The 21,487-nt window shown below is 45.3% G+C and overlaps 1 protein-coding gene across 2 annotated transcripts in view; it reads right to left on the reverse strand.

Annotated features, from left to right (window-relative positions):
* Positions 1-21,487, reverse strand: part of SLC9A1 (solute carrier family 9 member A1) — a 115,873-nt gene that overhangs the window by 16,267 nt on the left and 78,119 nt on the right. For both annotated transcript variants that reach the window (XM_073563982.1, XM_073563987.1), the window contains exons 5-8: positions 13,871-14,064; positions 11,208-11,297; positions 2,635-2,705; positions 1,129-1,302 (exon numbers count right to left, since the gene is read on the reverse strand). In XM_073563982.1, the coding sequence (XP_073420083.1) occupies positions 1,129-1,302; positions 2,635-2,705; positions 11,208-11,297; positions 13,871-14,064 (529 nt within the window). The remainder of the gene's footprint in view (positions 1-1,128; positions 1,303-2,634; positions 2,706-11,207; positions 11,298-13,870; positions 14,065-21,487) is intronic.

Here is a 21,487-nt window from a genome sequence, read left to right on the forward strand (position 1 = left end):
AGCTAGTTGCTAGTGGTCGTAACCATGGATACCTAAGGTTCTGCAATGCCTACACATAAGGAAAGAGATATAGCAAATCAGAAAAATTATACTACATTTCTAATTGGAGGTATTTGCTAATATTATTATACTTTTAACTCTTTGATATAAGTATTGTAATAAACTGATTGCAACAGTAAGTTGTTCTGAACACAGCTGTATATTACACGGCATTGCTCCTCACAGTGGGAAATTCATCACTGCTCATGTAAATGTGTTTTCACATTGCGTACTGTGTCTCCGTAGGGGCATACATCAGAAATTCCCACCTTCTATAGGCATACACTGCTAAAAATTATGCACATCAGAGCGCACAGTCATTCGGTCTGCATCATTATAGTCTATGGCCTTGTCAACACATACATCAGGACCCCGTTTTGCAGGAATTTTGGGTGTATGCCCAAATGGGGACACAGAACGCACTGTGAAATCATACTAACATTTATAGAACTCAAACAACGTGAGGCCTGCAGTATATACATCACATAGGAGACTGCTGTACATACACATTCACCACATAAAATGACATCACATGGGAGACACTGAGAATGCTGTATACATCACATAAGAGACAGCGGGGCTTATGCAAACATTACATTGAAGACTGAGGATTGTGCATACATTAAATTGTCTCTATACAATACGTGGGAGAGAGAGAGGCAGATACATATATTACACATGTGACAGTGGGGTTGGTGCATACATCACACAAAGAGATACTGCGACTTGTGACTAATACATAAGAGAATCGAAAACACAGACCGTGCCAAATTCCATCCACAAAGAACGTCCTGTTGCTGGCACTGTCCAGCAACAGGACATAATCCTTTATTGCATTCCCCTCAGCATTCAGTAGTGAACGCTGTGTGCACATGCTCGCAGTGAAAGGAGGAATTAAAAGGCTGTCGGCCAGTGGCTGAAGCACTGCGATTCCTGGGAATCTACTGTGGGCCAGAGGTTCCTCAAGCCTGGCATAAACCATATCAATATACACTTACTCACCTTGATGCATAAGCAGCATACAACCATACACTCACCTGGAACTACATCTCAAACACTTCATACACTGATTATATGTTCTGCACTTACTGCATGGATACTGTTGATACGGCAGATGGGATCTTTCCAATGCCACCACTCTCTACCAGTTCTATTGCCTGCTTCATCTCCATTTTATGATAGAAGGCAATGAGCTGGGGCTCTGTAGACCTCTCCCCTGCAATAAGGCACTTCTTCACATAAGTTTTATTGAATCTGTTCAATCTGCATTAAAAGACAGATCTCTTTAGGCCATTAACTACAAAATATTGATATTATGCATTGATTATCCACATAAAATGAACAAAAGAAACATACATCCCAAAATATTTATTTATATATATATATATATATATATATATATATATATATATATACATACATACACACATTTAAAGATGCAACTTAGGCCATGTTCAGAATCTGTAACCTGTCATGTTCAGAGCAGTTTATTGTGCGCCCAAAGAGGTTCATATGGACTGATCAACTATAAAAAAAACTGGTAAATGAAAGCATGCACAAACACAAAGGGTTAACAACTTCGGACAGAAAATTCACTATTAAATCTGTCATGTGCTAATATAGGACTATTCTTTCTACATCTAAAGCCCACCATACAAATTATCTGGCTGTTGGTCAAACCATGTTTCAGCCGGCAGCCATCTCCAATAGCTCTCCCATACACAGGATCAGATGAGCACCCAGTTCAGTCAAGCGCTCCTGTGTTTTCTACGAGAAAGCTGTCACCCAACATGTCTGGCAACAGTTCATCTCCGGGAGAACAAAATGATCGACAGTTTGCAATTGGACATGTCAGATCCTTAACTCCTCAGGCAATCAACAAAGTGTAGGCCAATCAGTCACCTTCTCGATGGTGGGATGGCTTTTATACTATTTCTTGATCAAAAACAGTATTACTATGAATTCTGTATTATTTAAATGCACTTTTGCTTTTTATTTAGTTACAGCAGGTTTTTTGGTCATTTTGTCTCTTGTAGGTTTTGTATGCTTTATAGTCAATGTGAACATGCGTTTATGTGCTGCATGTATACCAACGCAAACCAAGCTCAAGTTGTGTTTATTTTATTTTTACAGTGTAGGCAGAACTTGTCAGCATTGGCGGAGTCAGCTGACAATCTAATGTCTAATCTAAAGGGTTTACACATGCCAGAAGTTTTTCAATTGACATTAAAGGGGTTGTCTGGTCCAAACCAGTAAGTCTACAGACTTTTGCATCCCTCCAGTGCATGCACCGAGTGTTGCGGTTATTCGCCGGTTTCTGACAGAGACTGGAGGGTATGTATGAGTTATACATACTCCTGGTCAGTGGGCATGGCCGACTAGAGGGCACATAACTCACACAATCTACGATCCTGGGTCAAAAAACGACAAATTCCCAAAGGACAAAGTGCATGCATTGGAAGTATTCATAAGTCTGCAGTCATACAGAGTGACTGTAGACTTATCGGTTTGGACCACACAACCCTTTTACGTACGCCGATATTAAGTTTGATGTTGAACAGTGAAAGCTTTTACTAGTTGGACAATGTTACTTACTTGTCTTTCCAGTGATGGTGGCCATAATGACCACATATGTCCTCGATTCCCGTCAGAAGATGATCAAGGAACTAAAAAAAAACAAAATTAGAATTATGAATGTTTACATAAAATCATACATGTTTATGCTTCACACCACCAGACCTGTTAAATAAGTTAAAGGGAATCTGTCACCCCTTTTTTGAGATATCATATAATGATATCATTCAATTGTGTGTCACATAAGGATTCTCTTAGTACTTTTGCTTCCCCCTGACCCCGCACCTTTCATGCATAAATACCTTGTTTATATCGGTTCAGATGTATGTAAACTGCCAAGGTCCGGTCCGCTGGGCGGGGCTTATTCAACTGCTCCCCCCCTCCCTGTCTTGCTCTACGCATTTCTTCTTGTGAATCTTGTGACAGATTCCCTTTAACCTCTTAGGCCTGTTTCACACTTCCGTTGACGGCGGACAGCTGACATCCGCCAAAAAAGAAAAGTAGCGGATCCGCCTCAGGCATGTGACATACGGATGTCAGCGGCCGCTAATTTGGTCGAATCCGATGAAATGTGCTGGAAATTTAAAGTGATCGCGGTCAGGAAGGAGAGAGAGAACGAGGAGGAGAGAGAGAAGGAGAGAGAGAAGGAGACAGAGAGAGAGAGAATATGGTCGCCGCTCGAACGTGTAAAGCTTCCGGGTATGCGCACATCAAAATAGCAGACCGTCAAAGAAAAAAAACCGTTGCAGGGTCCGTCTCATCCACCCGGGAGATGCTAAAATCTTGTCAAAAACCGGGTGGGACGGACAACCGTCAGTCAAGATCCGCCACTAATCGGATCCGTTTTTTTCACAAATTGGCGGATTTTGACTGACAAAAAAAATGGAAGTGTGAAACAGGGTTTACCAACATATGAAGTACTGGTATGTCATATGCAGTCTCCCTGGCATCGATGTGGACTGGCACACCGAGCCCGCATCTTTCCTGGGAGATGATGGCTGATTGCCCACATGTGCTTCTGCCCGCTTGCAGCTGTTAACATGTAAACTGGTGTTGTCATTCTCTGAGAACAGCATTTAACACACTCCGGAAGGGCAAAGCATCATTCCACAAGCCCATTGGTGCGCCAATGATGTGTTCATAGGGGTGTCAATGAGTTACCGTATATACTCGAATATAAGCCGAGATTTTCAGCCCGTTTTTTAGGGCTGAAAGTCCCCCTCTCGGCTTATATTCGAGTCATATACACCGGGAGGTCGGAGTGGGAGGAGGTCGGAGGGGGAGGGGGACGGGGGTGTCAGGTCATACTTACCCGTCCTGACGCTGTCTCTTGAGCCCCAGCTTCTCCGCGCTCTCTCTTCCTGCCTTCAGCGGTCACGTGGTACTGCTCATTAAAACTCATGAATATGCACATATTCATGAGTTTTAATGAGCGGTATCACATGACCGCTGAACGCAGGAAGAGAGGGCGGAGAAGCTGGGGGCTCAAGCGACAGGACGGGCAAGTATAGCGATACTCACCTGTCTGCGTCCATGGCTGCTTGCTGCTGTCTGTCATCGGTCAGTGACTTCAGACAGCAGAGGGCGCGGTGACGTGGTTAGTGCGCGCCGCGCCCCCTGCAGTCTGAACGTCACTGACCGATGACGTGGCAGATAGCGGTGAGCAGCCATGGACGCAGGACAGGTGAGTATCTGACACCCAGCGACGGAGAGGTATGTCATTTTTTTTTAATTTTTACATGCAGCAGCGGCAGCACATGGGGGAAAAATCTAAGGAGCTTCTTATGGGGTCAGCATATGGGGGAATAATCTATGGAGCTTCTTATGGGGGCAGCATATGGGGGAACAATCTTTGGAGCTTCTTACGGGGGCAGCATATGGGGGAATAATCTATGGAGCTTCTTCTGGGGACACCATATGGAGGAATAATCTATGAAGCATTTCCCACCCTAGGCTTATACTCGAGTCAATAAGTTTTCCCAGTTTTTTGTGGCAAAATTAGGGGGGGGGGGGGGTCGGCTTATACTCGAGTATATACGGTACTTTGAGAGCCGGTTGGTCTGCTAAAGACCTCTTCCACCTGTCATTACTATATTCCTGGGAAAGCCAGCGTATACCAGTACATCATATGTTGGTAAGGGGTTAACTTATTTAACAGGTCTGGTGGTGTAAAATAATCACATACTATTGCATATACAAGTTTATTAAACAATGAGACAAGAACAGTGTTTAAGCAAAGTGGCAGTGACCGTTGCGTACATCTAATAGCAACACACCATGAGGCTGCTAAGGCCTCTTTCACACTTCAGTTTTTTGCATCAGTTCAAATCCGCCAAAAAGTTAGAGAAGCGGATCCGTTGTCAACTGATGTGAACGGATGGCACAGGATCCGTTTTCAGACGGATCCTGAAAATGAGGAAATAAAGGAACTGCTGGCCGGGAAGGAGAGGGAGATATATATATATATATAATATATATATATATATATATATATATATATATATATATATATATATATATATATATATATATATATATATATATATATATATATTCGGGTTAAATGAGTGTCTGGAGGATCCGCCAGAGAAAAAAACGTTGCAATCTCCGTTTTGAAATCTTTGAGGATGGTGACGGACAGCAACTTTTGGCGGATCCTCAAAAAAAACGGATGCAACGGACAGCAATCCGTCACAATCCGCCATTAATGCAAGTCAATGGGGAAAAAAAACGGATCCTCAAAAGAAAATGGAGGATCCGTTTTTTTCAAAACCTGGCGGATTGTGACTGATTGTAAAAAACTGAAGTGTGAAAGAGGCCTAAGGGGCCCATGAGTCAGGGGGCCCCAGTCCCATCTGTCCGCAGGAAGCAGATACAGTGGAGTCCAATGGTGACACAGGGAAGCATGGGCACCCTGCTCCACCATTCTTTCTGTGTGTCGGAGACTCAGTGCAGCAGGCACACTGCTGTGCAGAGCAGCACATCGGTGGAAAGAGAGGGGTGGGAGACAAGTAATTACGTGGGGGCCATGATACTGTGTGTGGGGGTGGAGGGGGGACTGTGAGGGTCATGATAAAGTGTGTGTGTGTATGTGGTGGGGGGGAAGGGGCTGTGGGAACCATGGATGTGTCAGTTGGGAAGGCCATGATACGGAGGTGAGAGGGTGGAGGAGTGCTTCTAGTGGCTATGATACTGATGCCTGTATGTGGGGGCCATAATACCAATACTGTGTGGGGGACTGTTGGTGCCACGATACTGATACTGTGTGTGTGTATAGCCGAGTGCACTGGGCATGGAGGGGGTGTCATTAAACTGTGTATAGGGAATTACTGTGGGGGCAGTGATATGGTGGGGGCCATGATACTATATGTAAGGGGCTGTGGGCAACAGGATACTGTTGGGTGTGGGGTGGGGGGGAACTATAGGGACATCATACGGTGTGGGAGCCACTTTATGGGCATCATACTGAGTTGGGAGGCTCTGTTGGGTTCATTGGGGGTAATCATACTGTGTTGAAGGACCAGTAGAATTATAATTTGTGTACGAAGGAGTAGGAGGCATTATAGTTACGGGGACCATGAAATAGAAATTGTAGTGAATGAGAATACTAAGGGGCTTTATCAGGGACACAATTACTGTGTTTGTGCCAAAATACATGACCGTGTATTCAAAAGTTTGGAGGTACGCCCTTCTGTGACTGCGATTATGTGCTGTAACCTCTTCTACTCAGACTATTTATTAAAGGGAATCTGTCACCCCATTTTTGGCCTATCAGCTGCCGGCACCACCATCAGGGGCTTATCTACAGCATTCTGTAATGCTGTAGATAAGCCCCCGATGTAACCTGAAAGATAAAAAAAATGAGTTATATTATACTCACCCAGGGGTGGTCTGCGTCCGGTTTTGATCCGAAGGGTGTCGCGATCCGGCGCCTCCCATCTTCTAACGGTGACGTCCTCTTCTTTGCTGCCTGTCGTGGCTCCTGCACAGGTGCACTGCTCTGTCCTGTTGAGGGCAGAGCAGAGTCCTGCAGTGCGCAGACGCTGGGAGAGGTCCAGCGCCTGTGCACTGCAGTATTCTGCTCTACCCTCAACAGGGCAGAGCAGTGCGCCTGCGCATGAGCCACGACAGGCAGCAAAGAAGAGGACGTCACCGTTAGAAGATGGGAGGCGCCGGACCGCAACACCCATCGGACCAAGACCGGACCGCCCCCCCAGTTTTCTTATCTTTCAGGTTATATCGGGGGCTTATCTACAGCATTACAGAATGCTGTAGATAAGCCCCTGATGGCGGTGCCGGCAGCTGATACTCGAAAAATGGGGTGACAGATTCCATTTAATTATTTTTGGAGAGGAGGTTGGGGGGTGGAATGGGTTCTATTAGAACTTTAGCCATGATATCTCATGATGTTAACCCCTTAGTGACAGAGCCAATTTGGTAATGATCAAGCCAATTTTTACAATTCTGACCACTGTCACTTTACAAGGTTATAGCTCTAAAACGCTTCAACGTATTCCCAATGATTCAGAGATAGTATTTTTCGTGACATTGTACTTCATGTTAGTGGTAACATTTCTTTTATATGCGTTTATTTATGAAAAAAGGGAAATGTCAAAAATTTTGAAAATTTTGCCATTTTCAAACTTAGTTTTGTACCCTTAAATCAGAGTGGCGTCACACAAAATAGTTAATAAATAACATTTCCCACATGTCTACTTTACATCAGCACAATTTTGTAAACAATTTTTTTTTTTAGGACGTTCTAAGGGTTAAAAGTTGTTTAGCGATTTCTCATTTTTCCAACAAAATTTACAAAACTATTTTTTTGGGGATGACCTCACATTTGAAGTGAGTTTGGGGGGTCAATAGAACAGAAAATAGCCAAAAGTGACACCATTCTAAAAACTGCACCCATCAAGGTGTGCAAAACCACATTCAAGAAGTTTATTAAGCCTTCAAGTGCTTCACGAGAAATAAAGCAATGTGGAATGAAAAAAAGAAAATTTTACTGTTTTCACAAAAAATTTACTTTGAAACCAATTTTTTTTTTTTTTTATTTTCACAAGGGCATCAGGAGAAAATGGACGACAATTTGTTTTGCAATTTCTCCTGAGTACGCCAATAGCCCGTATGTGGGGGAAAGCCACTGTTTGGGCGCATGGCAGGGCTCAGAAGAGAGGGAGCACCGTTTGACTTTTCGAACGCAAAATTGGCTGGAATCAACGGTGGTGCCATGTCGCGTTTGAAGACCCCTGATGTACCTAAACAGTGGAACTCCCCTAATTCTACCCAAAACCCTAACCCCAACACACCCCAAATCCTAATCCCAAACCTAACCCTAACACACCCGAAACCCTAATCCCAACCTTAAGCCTAATCCCAACCCTAATCCTAGCCCAACGCCAACCCTAGCCCAACCCTAACCCTAGCCCAACCCTAACCCTAGCCCAACCCTAACCCTAGCCCAACCCTAACCCTAGCCCAACCCTAACCCTAGCCCAACCCTAACCCTAGCCCAACCCTAACCCTAGCCCAACCCTAACCCTAGCCCAACCCTAACCCTAGCCCAACCCTAACCCTAGCCCAACCCTAACCCTGGCCCAACCCTAACCCTAACGGAAAAATGGAAATAAATACATCTTTTAAAATTTTATTATTTTTACCTAAGGGGGTAATAAAAGGGGGATTTTTTTTTTTATTTTGATCACTGTGCTAGGGTCTATCACAGTGATCAAAATGAACCAAAAGGAAAAATTTCCTATCGTTTCCAGGTGCTGGTGTTCCCGGAAGACGACGCTGGCGGAAGGGGGACTTCACGGGGAGATGCGGGGACAAAGAAGGTATCAAGGACCCAATTTCTCTCTCCTCTGATGTGTGATCACGTCAGAGGAGAGAGAAATTAAACGGAAAATCTGACTTTTTTTGCGATCGCAACACCGGGGTCGGTAAAAATCGACCCAAATAATTTTCTCTGGGGTCTCGACCCTGGTGAAATTCTGACTCTGGGGGGCGCTATACTTATTTCTCAGCGTCGTTAAATAGCTGAAAATTTGCAGATCCTTCCAAAGCGCTGCCGGCTTTTGTACATGCAGTGATTCCACGTGTTCACTGAACCGTGCGAAATCACCACGTCCTATACATAGGACGGTGAAATATATCTTGTGAGACTGAGCGTCTCATAAGATAAATAGACATGCTGTGGTCTATAAAGACATGCTGCATGTCCGGTTACGCAGGGAAGCCGGAGGCGTCCCTGTATGCATAGTGGAGATGGGATTCCATAAAATCCCCTCCACTATGCAGTAATATCTGGACGCTGCGGCTGTACGCAACGTCCAATCTGCAGCGTTTACTGACCGTGGAAACATACCCTAATGCACTCTGAAGTCAGATGTGAACTCCCAAGCCTCATCAGCACATTGCACATGACCAGGAGGTTAGAATGTGAAGTGCATGTACGAGATTTGCAAGGAGCTCACAGTAACATTCTTGTAAATGAGATAGATTGTGCACATGATTACAAGATGTGAGGCAGGACTAGTCCACCGAAATAAATGCCCTGTTAAATTCTGAAGTATTTGCGTAACGCCAACGCAGCATAAAACTTGATTCTGAAATCATATATAGAGATCATAGACTCTAGAAGGAGGTTGTTAGAATGCAGAAATAGCATGGAGGGCATCGTGATTTTTTAGATCCTGTGTAAGATGGGAGAATGGCACAATGGTGTGGGGACATATTAATCAACATTTCGTTGGGAAATATCTCTTCAAATACAATGAAAAACCTAAAGACCAATTCCTCAAGACTGGGGTAGAGCACAACACCAGTCTTGCTGAAATAAAAGGCGCCAAATTCATTAAGGAGGCACGTTTCACTTAATGAATACAGAGCCTCTGGTAAGTGGGGGTGCGCCTCCGTGCACTGAGCGATGAGCAGCGGGGGAGCCGGTCGGAGGAAAGTATCAGACATAGCGATATCGCTCGCAATATCGCTGCTACGTTGCAATATCGCTGCTATGTCACAACGATATCGCTATGTGTAACGGGGGCTTAAAGGGGCTGGCACACTGGCCCTTCATCCTACGTTTCCTAAGATGAGATTTATGGAGATAATAAATGATCTTCTTTCTGAAACCATGTAGTCTAAGAGGAAACACAGGGACAGAATAAATCCTGTTCATGATTCAAAAGTCCTTCACAGGCAATCAAGCCAGTAAAGCCCCCTTTACATTTAGCGATGCACCAGCGATCCCGACCACGATATGACCCGGTCAGGATCGCTGGTGCATCGCTAAATGGTCGCTAGTGAGCTGCCAAACAGACAGATCTCACAGTGATGCAGCAGTGGTCGTTACTTACCTTTCAGACGCGGCGATGATGACGTCCTCCCGCCCGCGTCCACACGTCGCTCGTCAGCGCCAGCAGGAAGCAGCCGAGAAATGGGCGTGGACGATCTCGCGCGATCAGCGATAGCCAGCGGGGGAGCCGGTCAGAGGTAAGTATCACATGTAGCGATATCGCTAGCAATATCGCTGCTGCGTCACAAAATTGGTGACGCTTTAGCGATATTGCTAGCGATATCGCTATGCATAAAGCCCCCTTTAGTCACCTCACAGGCCATTAAAAGTAGTAATCACTGATCTTGGAATTGTTTTTTTTAATTATGTGAAAATTAAATCTAAATGTGATCTTACACAATGTTGGGGAAATTACAAAAACACGTAAAGTGTCATACGATTTATTCACAAAACATTACTGTACAAAAGGTGAAGAAAAGAAATGTAGGCAGAAGTTCATGACTCAACCTGTTTAAAAGGTATTGTCCAGCCACAAATACATTCTTAAAATAACTTGGAATGTTATAAAATAAAAAAGCAAGTCATACTCACCTGTTCCCTGCAGCTCAGTCACCCAGTATCTATACCTGCCTGCAGCAGACAAGATGCTATCTAGCCAAGTGTTGGCTGCTGTGGCCAATTGACTAGACAGAACAAGATCGGGGGTAGTTAAGCATAGAGACTAAAAGGGGGCGAGAAGTAATGGAAGCGCCCTGACAGAGGCTCAGTGAGGGGAGGGACTGCGATTTGGTATAGAGTGTTAATTCACAAACTTTCCTCTCATACCAAACCTTAGTTGGTAAATTTAAGGCAGTGTGCACATGTTGCGTTTTTGTTATGCTGTTTCCGTGCAGCAGTTTTGTTACAACCTTGAAGTGTTTCCTGATGTCAGCAATGCAAATGAAAATCCTTAAGTCTCAAGCATACATTGCTTACTTTTAACTTGCAGATTTACAGCATGTCAATTTTTTTAGCGTTATTGCTGCACATTTAATCCATACTAACGAATGCGGAAAAATCTGGAACCAAGTTACGAAAAAAGCAAAATTGTGCACGTCTTGCGCTGCGTTTTTCCTGCCAGCACATCAGGATTCGCAAAAAGGTTCTGCTGCAAATGCTGAACGTGTGAACATACCCAAAAGAACAACTTTAGCAACAGATGTCCCAGCATGACAACACCTTTCCAATATGGAGACAATAAGCCAGAGCGAATGCACCATTAGGATACACAATGCACTTCCTTTGTTTAATTTACCTGAGTATGGATTTCTTCATTTATTGAACGCTTGGTCTCCTGCTTCTTTTTCACAGCCAAAAGTTCCACCAATGGACGAATAGTCATTCCCTTTATGAAACAGAAGCAGAATGAAGTGCAATGAAAAGTTACAAATAAAAAAAAATATACAGTGGATAAAATAAGTATTTGATACACTGCTGATTTTGTAAGTTTCCCCACCTACAAAGAATGGATAGGTCTGTAATTTTTATCATAGGTACACTTCATCTGTGAGAGACAGATTCATAAAAAAAAAATCAGAAAATCACATTGTATGATTTTTAAATAATTAAATTGCATTTTATTGCACAGAATAAGTATTTGATTCTGGCTCTCACAGGTCTGTTAGTTTTTCTTCTTCAAGAAGACCTCCTACTCTGCACTCTTACCAGTGTTAATTGCTTCTGTTTGAACTTGTTACCTGTATAAAATAGACCTGTCCACACTCAACCACACTCCAACCTCTCCACAATGGTGATGAACAAAGAGCTGTCTAAGGACACCAGGGACAAAATTGTAGACCTGCACAAGGCTGGGATGGGCTACAGAACAATAGGCAAGCAGCTTGGTGAGAAGGTAACAACTGTAGGCGCAATTATTTGAAAATGGAAGAAACAAAAGATGACTTGTCAATCTTCCTTGGTCTGGGGCTCTGTGAAATCTCACCTCATGATTCTGAGACAGGTCAGGAATACACTACGCCGTCATGGATTAAAATTCTGCAGAGCCAAGGTCCCCCCTACTCATGCCAGGACAGAGGATGGATGGAGTCATGTATTGCCATATTTTGACCAACAACCTCCTTTCCTCAGTAAGAGCATTGAAGATGGGTCGTGGCTTGGTTTTTCAGCATGACAATGGCCTGAAACACACAGCCAGAGCAACTAAAGAGTGGCTCCGTAAGAAGCATTTCAAAATCCAGGAGTGGCCTAGTCAGTCACCAGACCTGAACCCAATAGAAAATCTTTGGAGGGAGGTGAAACTCTGTGTTGCTCAGTGACAACCGCAAAACCTGAAACATCTAGAGAAAAGATTTGTATGGAGGAGTAGGCCAAAAAACCTGCTGCAGTGTGTGCAAACTTGGTCAAGAACGACTACGTCTGTCCTGTGTAATTGCAAACAAAGGTTTCTGTACCAAATATTAAGTTCTGTTTCTCTATTGTATCAAATATTTATTTTATGCAGTAAAATGCAAATTTTGTAAAAATCGATGTGATGTTCTGGATTTGTTTTATAGATTCTGGTCTTTCACAATTGAAGTGTACCTACAATAAAAATTACAGACCTATCCATTCTTTGTAGGTGGGAAAACTTGTGTCAACTTCTGTGCATGTTATCAGGCCAAAATCACCAGGGTATGTAAACTTTTGATCAAGGTCATTTGGATGTTTTGGGTTGGCATTATAACTTAAAAAGAGAAAACACATTAGTTTGACAATAAATGGCTTCATTCAACCACTAACCATGAGTGGAGAAAAAGTTTTGGTGTTATCATTCATATTCTCTGAAAAAAGGCCAAGAAAGCAAAAATTCTGCCAGGTATGTAAACTTTCGAGCATAACTTTATAAACTTGTGTATAAGCGGAGTTTTTCAGCACATAGTTTTGTGCTGAAAAAGCCCCCCGGCTTATACATGAGTCAATCGTCCCAGAAAGACAGCGGGGGAGGGGGAGCGGCGGAGCAGCGGGTCACAGAGGCAGGAGCCAGAGGCTGAAGCCTGTGCCGCTGCTGTAAGAGTGCACAGTGCCGACTTCCAGCACACATCCTACTCACCTACTGCGTGCCCGCGCCAGCACTGCATCTCATTTGTTCTGGCGCCAGAAGCTGTTCCGGCCGATCACGTGGACCCACTCATTAAAGGTAATAAATATGCATGCCTTTCCACTCCCATAGACGTGGAGTGCATATTCATTACCTTAATGAGCGGGGCCACGTGATCGCTCGGCGGAAGATATGCTGGCACCAGAACAAACAAGATGCAGTGTCGGCGAGGGCGCGTAGGTAGGTCAGTAGGATGTTTTTGTTTTGTTTTTTTTAAAACCAGAACCATACATACAAGGATAGGAAATGGGGAGCCATGCATGCCAGGACAGCGACTGGGGAGCCATGCATGCCAGGACAGCGACGGGGGAGCCATGCATGCCAGGACAGCGACGGGGGAGCCATGCATGCCAGGACAGCGACGGGGGAGCCATGCATGCCAGGACAGCGACGGGGGAGCCATGCATGCCAGGACAGCGACGGGGGAGCCTTCTACAGAATGCTGTATATAAGCCCCTGATGGCGGTGGCTGCATCTCATAGTTGAAAAAATAGGTGACAGATTCCCTTTAAAAAAAGTCACAATATTTGGCATATCTCTAGTGCAGTACCCCCTGCTTCACATCTGCGTCTTAGGCTCAGTCACAAATTCAGACATATTTGATGGGAAGATTAACACAACATGCAGAACTAATCTTTGCAGCAAAATGATGGCCAACCCGATGTAACAATATAAATCTCTGGTGTCCATTAAATAATTGATCCAGCACCCCATCATTTTCAGTTTTCTGCTCATATGATGCAACATAAAATGGGAAATAATGTAGATGTGAACTTTAGAATAATTTCCCTTCCAACAGCTTAAGAGAGAATGGTTGTTACCTGTACAAACACTGTGAAGAATATGACTGTAATTATTGCAGTGAGGAACATTTGTCTGTTGGCACTATGTAATAAATATCCAAGGGAGAAGGCAATGGCACCACGCAGGCCACCATACGCAATAATAAACTGGTCTTTAGTTGTCAGTTTGACTATGCGGAACTTGTTAATAAACCAAGTCAAGCTCATGACACCTGCAGAAAGACAGCAAAGTTCAAGTTAGCTTCAGTCTTACCTTGTGCAACGTCAAATAAGCACAATATAGATCTTATAGCCCCATAGATATAGATGGGCAATAAAATACGGTAACACTAATAACGATCAGTAGCTGCAATGACAGTGAATAGCAATGTATGGTACCAAGTATCGAGGTAAAAGTTCACTGACATTTACATGTATACATTGTGCTTCTCAATATAGCAGGTCTATCCCCATTGTGACAGAGCCAATTAGGTACTTAATGACCAAGCCAGTTTTTACAATTCTGACCACTGTCACTTCAACGTATCCCACTGGTTCTGAGACTGTTTTTTCATGACATTGTATTTCATGTTAGTGGTAAAATTTCTTCGATATGACTTGCATTTATTTATGAAAAAAAAAGGAAAATTTGGCAAAAATTTAGAAAATTTTGCAATTTTCAAACTTAATTTTTGTACCCTTAAATCAGAATGGTGTCACACAAATAGTTAATAAAAAACATTTCCAACGTCAACTTTACATCAGCACAATTTTGGAAACAATGTTTTTTTTTAGTACATTATAAGGGTTAAAAGTTGACCAGCGATTTCTATTTTTTTCCAACAAAATTTACAAAACCATTTTTTAAGGGACCACCTCACATTCGAAGTGAGTTTGGGGGTTCAATATAACAGAAAATACCCAAAACTGACACCGTTCTTAAAACTGCAACCCATCAAGGTGCGCAAAACCACATTCAAGAAGTTTATTAACCTTTCAGGTGCTTCACGAGAACAAAAGCATCGTGGAAGGAAAAAATGAACATTTTACCGTACATTCCGGCGTATAAAACGACTGGGCGTATAAGACAACCCCGAACTTTTCCATTTAAAATATATAGATTGGGATATACTCGCCGTATAAGTCGGGGGTCAATTTATACACCGGGTGTCGTCTTATACGACGTGTGCAGAGGTCTGCGGTCGCCGCATATGGTGCGGGGAGTGGTCCTGATGACGAAGTGCCTCACCGGGAAGGTGTAAGTGAATCATGCCCGCCCTTGTATCCCATTACCTCCTTTCACCTATCCAACCCGCCCTTCTTTGCCTCTCAAGTCAGCGGAGGATGGAAATGAAGCCGCTCCTTCTCTTTCACCTGTCCGGCCCGCTCGTCTCTGCCTTTCAAATCTTGCGGGGATGGAAGGTAATAGGATACAAGGTCGGAATTGATTCAATTACACCTTCCCGATGGGGCACGTCGTCTTCGGGATCGCTATGCGGCAACTGCAGAGCTTCGCACCCGCCGTATAAGACGACCCACGACTTTTCAAATTTTCAGGGGTTAAAAAGTCATATTATACGCCGGAAAAATAATAATTACTTACCGGTAATTTGATTTTCCAGAGCCATGACAGCACCGCACATGAGAGGGGGCGGATGCCTTCTTTCATGTGCGGTGCTGTCATGGGAAAGGGAAAACACCAAGGTTACTTACCGGTAGCCGTTTTTTACGGAGCCCATGACGGCACACATGAGAGAGGGGATCCGCCCAGTCAGGACAGGAACCCTACTGAAGATAAAAGGGGCGGTACCTCTCCCTCGCTTCAGTTGGTTTACAGAGCATGAGAGGCCCCCCCCGGGTTAGTACACATGGTAAAACTATCACCACATTATAGCTAACTAAAAAAAAAAAAAAGCACCCAAACTATAGTGCACACCAAAGGAGTGAAAAGGGGGGGAATATACAGGTGCCGCCATGGGCTCTGGAAAAACCGGCTACCGGTAAGTAACCTTGGTGTTTTCCCGTCTCCCATGACGGCACACGAGACTTTTGTAGAATAAGACACCTTAGGGAGGGACCACTGCTTGAAGCACCCTTCTACCAAAGGTTAGGTCAGTAGAGGAAGATAGATCAAGTCGGTAGTGCTTAAAAAAGGTTGAAGGTGAGGACCAAGTAGCGGCTTTACAAATCTGCTCAATCGATACCTCAGCCTTCTCTGCCCAGGAGGTAGCCACTGCTCTGGTGGAGTGAGCCTTGATGCCTTCTGGAACCGGAGCGCCACTTGCGGAGTAGGATAACATAATGGCCTCCCTGATCCATCTGGCAATGGTACTCTTAGCTACCCCGTGCCCTTTTCTACTACCCTGAAAGGCTACAAAAAGGGACCGATCTTTCCTCCACTGACTAGTTACTGACATATATTGTACTATGGCTCTTCTTACATCTAATGTATGTAACTTTTGCTCCCCAGGGTTTCTAGGATTGTTACAGAAAGATGGCAAGGAGATCTCCTGAGTCCTATGAAACTTTTGGACAACCTTGGGGAGATAGGCCGGGTCTGGTCTTAGAACCACTCGGTTATCCAAGATCTGTGTATATGGAGGACATATAGATAGAGCTTGTAGGTCGCTCACTCTTCGGGCTGGTGTTAATGCTACCAGTAAGACAGTTTTAAGTGTAAGTAGCTTTGGTGACAGCTCTAGTAGTGGTTCAAAGGGATCTTTGGTTAAGGCCTCCAAGACTAGGTTGAGGTCCCAGGGTGGTATCTTTTGGATAATGACCGGCCTTGACCTTCCACAGGACTTTATGAATCGGGACACCCACCTAGTGGCTGCTAAGTTGCAGTTATATAGGGCCCCCAAAGCTGAAACTTGGCCTTTGAGTGTGGCAGTGGCTAACCCCAGTTGCAGCCCCGACTAAGAATTCTAGGATAGGTCCCACTGGCGCTACATCCCCCAAGGGTTCCCCCAGGAAGTCTAGGAACTTTTTCCACGTTATACCGTAGATTTGGATTTTATAGGTTTCCTACTTTTCAACAGGGTGGAGATTAACCCTGGAGAGAATCCCTGGCGACTCAGTAGCGCCCTCAAATTCCAGGCTGCTAGATGGAAGCCTTTCACCTGAGAGTGGACCACTGGTCCCTGGGAAAGCAGGTCTGGAATCTCAGGTAATATCCATGGATCTGTCACAGACATGAGTCTCAAAAGGGAGAACCAAGGCCTCCTCAGCCAAAACGGAGCTATAAGAATTATTCTCGCTCGATCCTTCCTGATTTTCCTGACCACTACTGGGATCATTGTTATCGGGGGAAATGCATAGGCCAGGATGAACTTCCAGGGTATTTGTAGGGCATCTACTGCGAAGGGGTTTTCCCTTGGATTTAGTGAGCAGAACTTCCTGACCTTCCGTTTGTGTGCGGTAGCGAACAGGTCTATTTCTGGTTTGCCCCAGGCCTGAACTATTTGTTTGAAGACTTGGGGGTTTAGGGACCATTCCCCTTGTCTAGGTGCCTGCGACTCAGGAAGTCTGCCTGTATATATTCTACCCCCTTTATGTGCAGTGCTGTGATGGATAACAGATGTTGTTCTGCTAGCTGGAAGAGTAGATCCGATATTTGCATGAGGCCCCGAGATCTCGTTCTCCCCTGGTAATTGATGTAGGCTACTACTGCCTGATTGTCCGTCATGACTCGGGTGTGGCGGCCCCGAAGTAAAGGAAGGAAATGTTTCACGGCTTTTTCCACTGCCCATAGTTCTTTTACATTTGAACCGTGATCCTTTTCTAGCGAGGATCAGGTCCCCTGTATTGAGTAGGATCTCAGGTGTGCTCCCCATCCTGTGGCACTCACGTCAGTTGTAATGATGTCCTCGACTGGTTTTTGCCACAGGACACCAGCTGTTAGATTCTTTTCTACAGTCCACCAGAGCAGGGAATCTCTTACAGCCACTGAAAGACATAGTTTGCCTTCTAAATGTCCTTTTAATTGTTTCTGTGCTGACAGAACTTCCCACTGTAGTTGCCTTAAGTGGTACTGCGCCCATGCTACTGCGGGTATGCATGATGCCAACGAGCCTAAAAGGGACATTGCGTTCTTCAGTGTCATATTTGGTCTTTGTATTGCTGTGCGAGCTAGGCCTCTTATCTTGGTCACTTTGCTCTCTGGTAGGAGGCAGCGTTGTTGCTCGGAGTCCAATATCAACCCTAGGAAGGATTGCTCTTTTACTGGGGTTATCCTTGACTTGGGGATGTTTACTATCCATCCTAGTCCTACTAGAATTGCTATCACTTCCTTCACTTGATCTGCGCAGTGGGACTCCGACCTCCCTATTACAAGAAAGTCGTCTAGGTATGGGACGATCACCATGTCCCTGGAACGAAGAAAAGATATTACTTCGGCCATCACTTTGGTGAATACTCTGGGGGCTGTAGACAGGCCAAACGGAAGGGCTGGATATTGGTAGTGTTTCACCTGCCCCTGGACATAGAGCACTACTCTCAAATATTTTTGATACTCCCGATGAATTGGGATGTGATAGTAGGCATCTTTTAAGTCTATCACTGCCATGAGGCAATGCTGGAACAGGATCTTTGTGGCCGTGTTGATTGACTCCATTTTGAAGTTGCAATTGTCTACCCACTGACTGAATCTCCTCAGGTTGACAATGGTTCTCCAAGAGCCGTCTGGTTTTTGTATTAAGAAGAGGGGGGAGTAGAACCCCTTTCCTTCTTCTTGCACTGGGACTTCCTGTAGGACTTGTTTTTTCACTAGTGCCAAGACTTCCGTCTCCAGGGCCAGCTGTTGCTCTTGGGCTTTCCTTCTGTGTGTCATTATGAAGGTATGCCTGGGCGGACGGATGAATTTTATTTTTAAACCGTCCTTTATTATGTTTAGGACCCATGTACTGGGGGAGATATTTGCCCAGGCGGAAAGGAAGAGAGAAAGCCTTCCCCCTACCTCCGGCCCGATGTCATTCGGAAGATTTTTTGGAGGAAGTGGAGGGCCCTTTAAACATATAGCCCGATCCTCTTCTTTCTTTAAAGTCCCAGATTTTTCTATCTCCCGGGGGACAACCCCTGTTAAATCTCCTCCACCGAAAGGGCTGCTTTTTAGGTTCTCCCGGAAATAGGGGAAAGCTTTTCTTCCTATCCCTCGCATGTTCCAAAATCTCTTCTAGTTTTTTTCCCGAAGAGGAATTGGCCATCGCATGGAATGGAACATAACCTATGTTTTGATGGTAAATCTCCAGGACAGCCTTTAAGCCACAGGGCTCGTCTTGCTGAATTTGACAGGCTTGCTGCTCTAGCTGTCAGACTTGCAGAATCTGCAGAGGAATCCGCTAGGAAAGCCGCTGCTCCATGTACCAGTGTCAGATTAGACAGAATTTAGTTCCTAGGAACTCTATCCCTGATCTGGTCTTCTATCGCTGGCTTTAATCCACCTGCCGAAGCTTCCCAGATATGTTTTAGGAAACCATCTGCTTTTTTATCAAGCGGGTCTTTCAACATGCCCGAGTCCTCTAACGGTAGAGATACCTTTTTTGAGGATTTGGCTACGGCCCCATCAATTTTTGGGACTTTTTCCAAGGTCTCTGAATCCTTTTGTTCAAAAGGGTACCTTCTTTTTGATGTAGAAGGCAAGCCCCCTGACCTCTCAGGTTTTTCCATTCCCTGTCAATTAGGGCCTTTATTTTAAGATTTACAGGGAAGGTGCGTTTTTTCCTTTCCTCCAATCCTCGAAACATCATATCCTCCAATGATTTAGGAGTCTTTTCCTCCTTAAGGCCCATTGCAGCCCTAATAGCTTTGACCAGCTTTTCCACATCCTCTGTTGGGAAACATGGACGGCCGCCTATATCGCTGTCCGAGGAGGATTCTGAGGATTGAGTAGAGGAAGAGGAGGTGGAGGGGGGACAAGGATCTTTCCCACCCCTTCTGCCCTAGCGAGGCCTCTGAATCAGAATCCCTTCTATGACCTCTTTTATCCTTTTTACGGGCTGCCTTTAGGGAACCTTTCACCTCATGCTGTATTAACGCCTTAAGGCTGGTTACCAAATCAGGGGTTTCCTCCTGTATAGTTTTATTTATACAGTCAGCGCAGAAGTCTTTCTGCCACTGATCTGCCAGCAGGTGTTTGCATAGGGCGCATTCTCTATTTTTGGCTTTGCTGCTGGCCTTCCTTGATCCCAAGTGATCAAACAGAGAAAAAAGGAACCCCGTTACCATAAGGGTGACATTCACATAGATCACTCACCACCGCTGTCAATCAGGGGTACCGATCTTGGAGGCTCCTCAGATGCACTCGTGACGTTTCTTCTGGACGTCTCAGAGTCAAGCCGGTCGCATTTACGACTGCCGCTCCCACCACTCGAGCGGCTGCTCCTGGTATGCTGGCAGCCCGGCCTGGCATCTGGCGAGAGCTCTTGCTGCTGCTGTCGCTGCTGCTCATCTTGCCCCACTTCCATCATGAAGCCTTGGGCATGAGTGCGTTTACTGTGGTCATCCCTCTTATGTAAGGGAGATCCACTGCACTCTCCGCCTCCTCCGGTTACCCCCACAGCCCCCCTCCTGCCGCCGGGATCTTATCTTGCTGGCCGGCGTTTTTTCCTATGGGCGCCGCCATCTTGGATCCTGGCGCCGCCTCCCGATGTCATGCGGCCACGCCCCTTCCCAGCGTGCCCTGCGTGTGACGTCAGAGGGGCGTGACCCGGAAGCAGCCCGCTGCTTTCTCCGTGCTCCAGGATGTGGCAGAGGGGGAGAGGGCGGCGCGGCAGCCACGGCAGAGCCCCAGGACCCCAGGCCGTGCTGCTTCTGCGCCCACTCAGACGCTGAGCCCCCGGGGGACCCACTGCCGGCGCTTCCCTCACCCGACACACGGCGCCCAGGATCCTGCCTGTTCTTCCACGCCGGCACGAGAGAGGGGCAGGTACGTGATCTTCAGTACACGGATCCCTGTCAGGACAGGAAACCCAACTGAAGCAAGGGAGAGGTACCGCCCCTTTTATCTTCAGTAGGGTTCCTGTCCTGACTGGGCGGATCCCCTCTCTCATGTGTGCCGTCATGGGAGATGGGAAAAATACGGTACATTTTCCACAAAACATTTAATTTGGAAACAATTTTTTTTATTTTCACAAGGGAATCAGGAGAAAATGGACCACAAATTTTGTTGTGCAATTTCTCTCGAGTACGCCAATACCTCGCATGTGGGGGAAAGCCACCGTTTGGGCGCATAGCAGGGCTCAGAAGGGAGGGAGCACAGTTTGACTTTTTGAACGCAAAATTGGCTGGAATCAATGGTGGTGCCATGTCGCGTTTGGAGACACCCTGATGTACCTAAACAGTGGAACCCTCCCATTTCTAACTCCAACCCTAACCACAACACACCCTTAACCATAACCCTAACCAAGCTCCTAACCCTAACCCTAACCCCACCCCTAATCACAACCCTAATCCCAGCCCTAACTGGAGGCTAACCCTAACGTAAACACATTTATTTTATTATTTTTACCTATGTGGGTGATAAAAGGGGTTTGATGTACTTTATTTTTATTTTGATCACTGTGATAGACCCTATCGAGGAACCCCATTTCTCTCTCCTCTGATGTGCGATCACATCAGAGGAGAGAGAAGTTTAAATGGAAAATCAGAGCCAGTAAAAAC

Source organism: Dendrobates tinctorius, unplaced genomic scaffold (genome assembly GCF_039654945.1).
Source record: "Dendrobates tinctorius isolate UK_male_01 unplaced genomic scaffold, ASM3965494v1 ptg000015l, whole genome shotgun sequence".
In the NCBI taxonomy this organism is placed as follows: domain Eukaryota; kingdom Metazoa; phylum Chordata; class Amphibia; order Anura; family Dendrobatidae; genus Dendrobates; species Dendrobates tinctorius.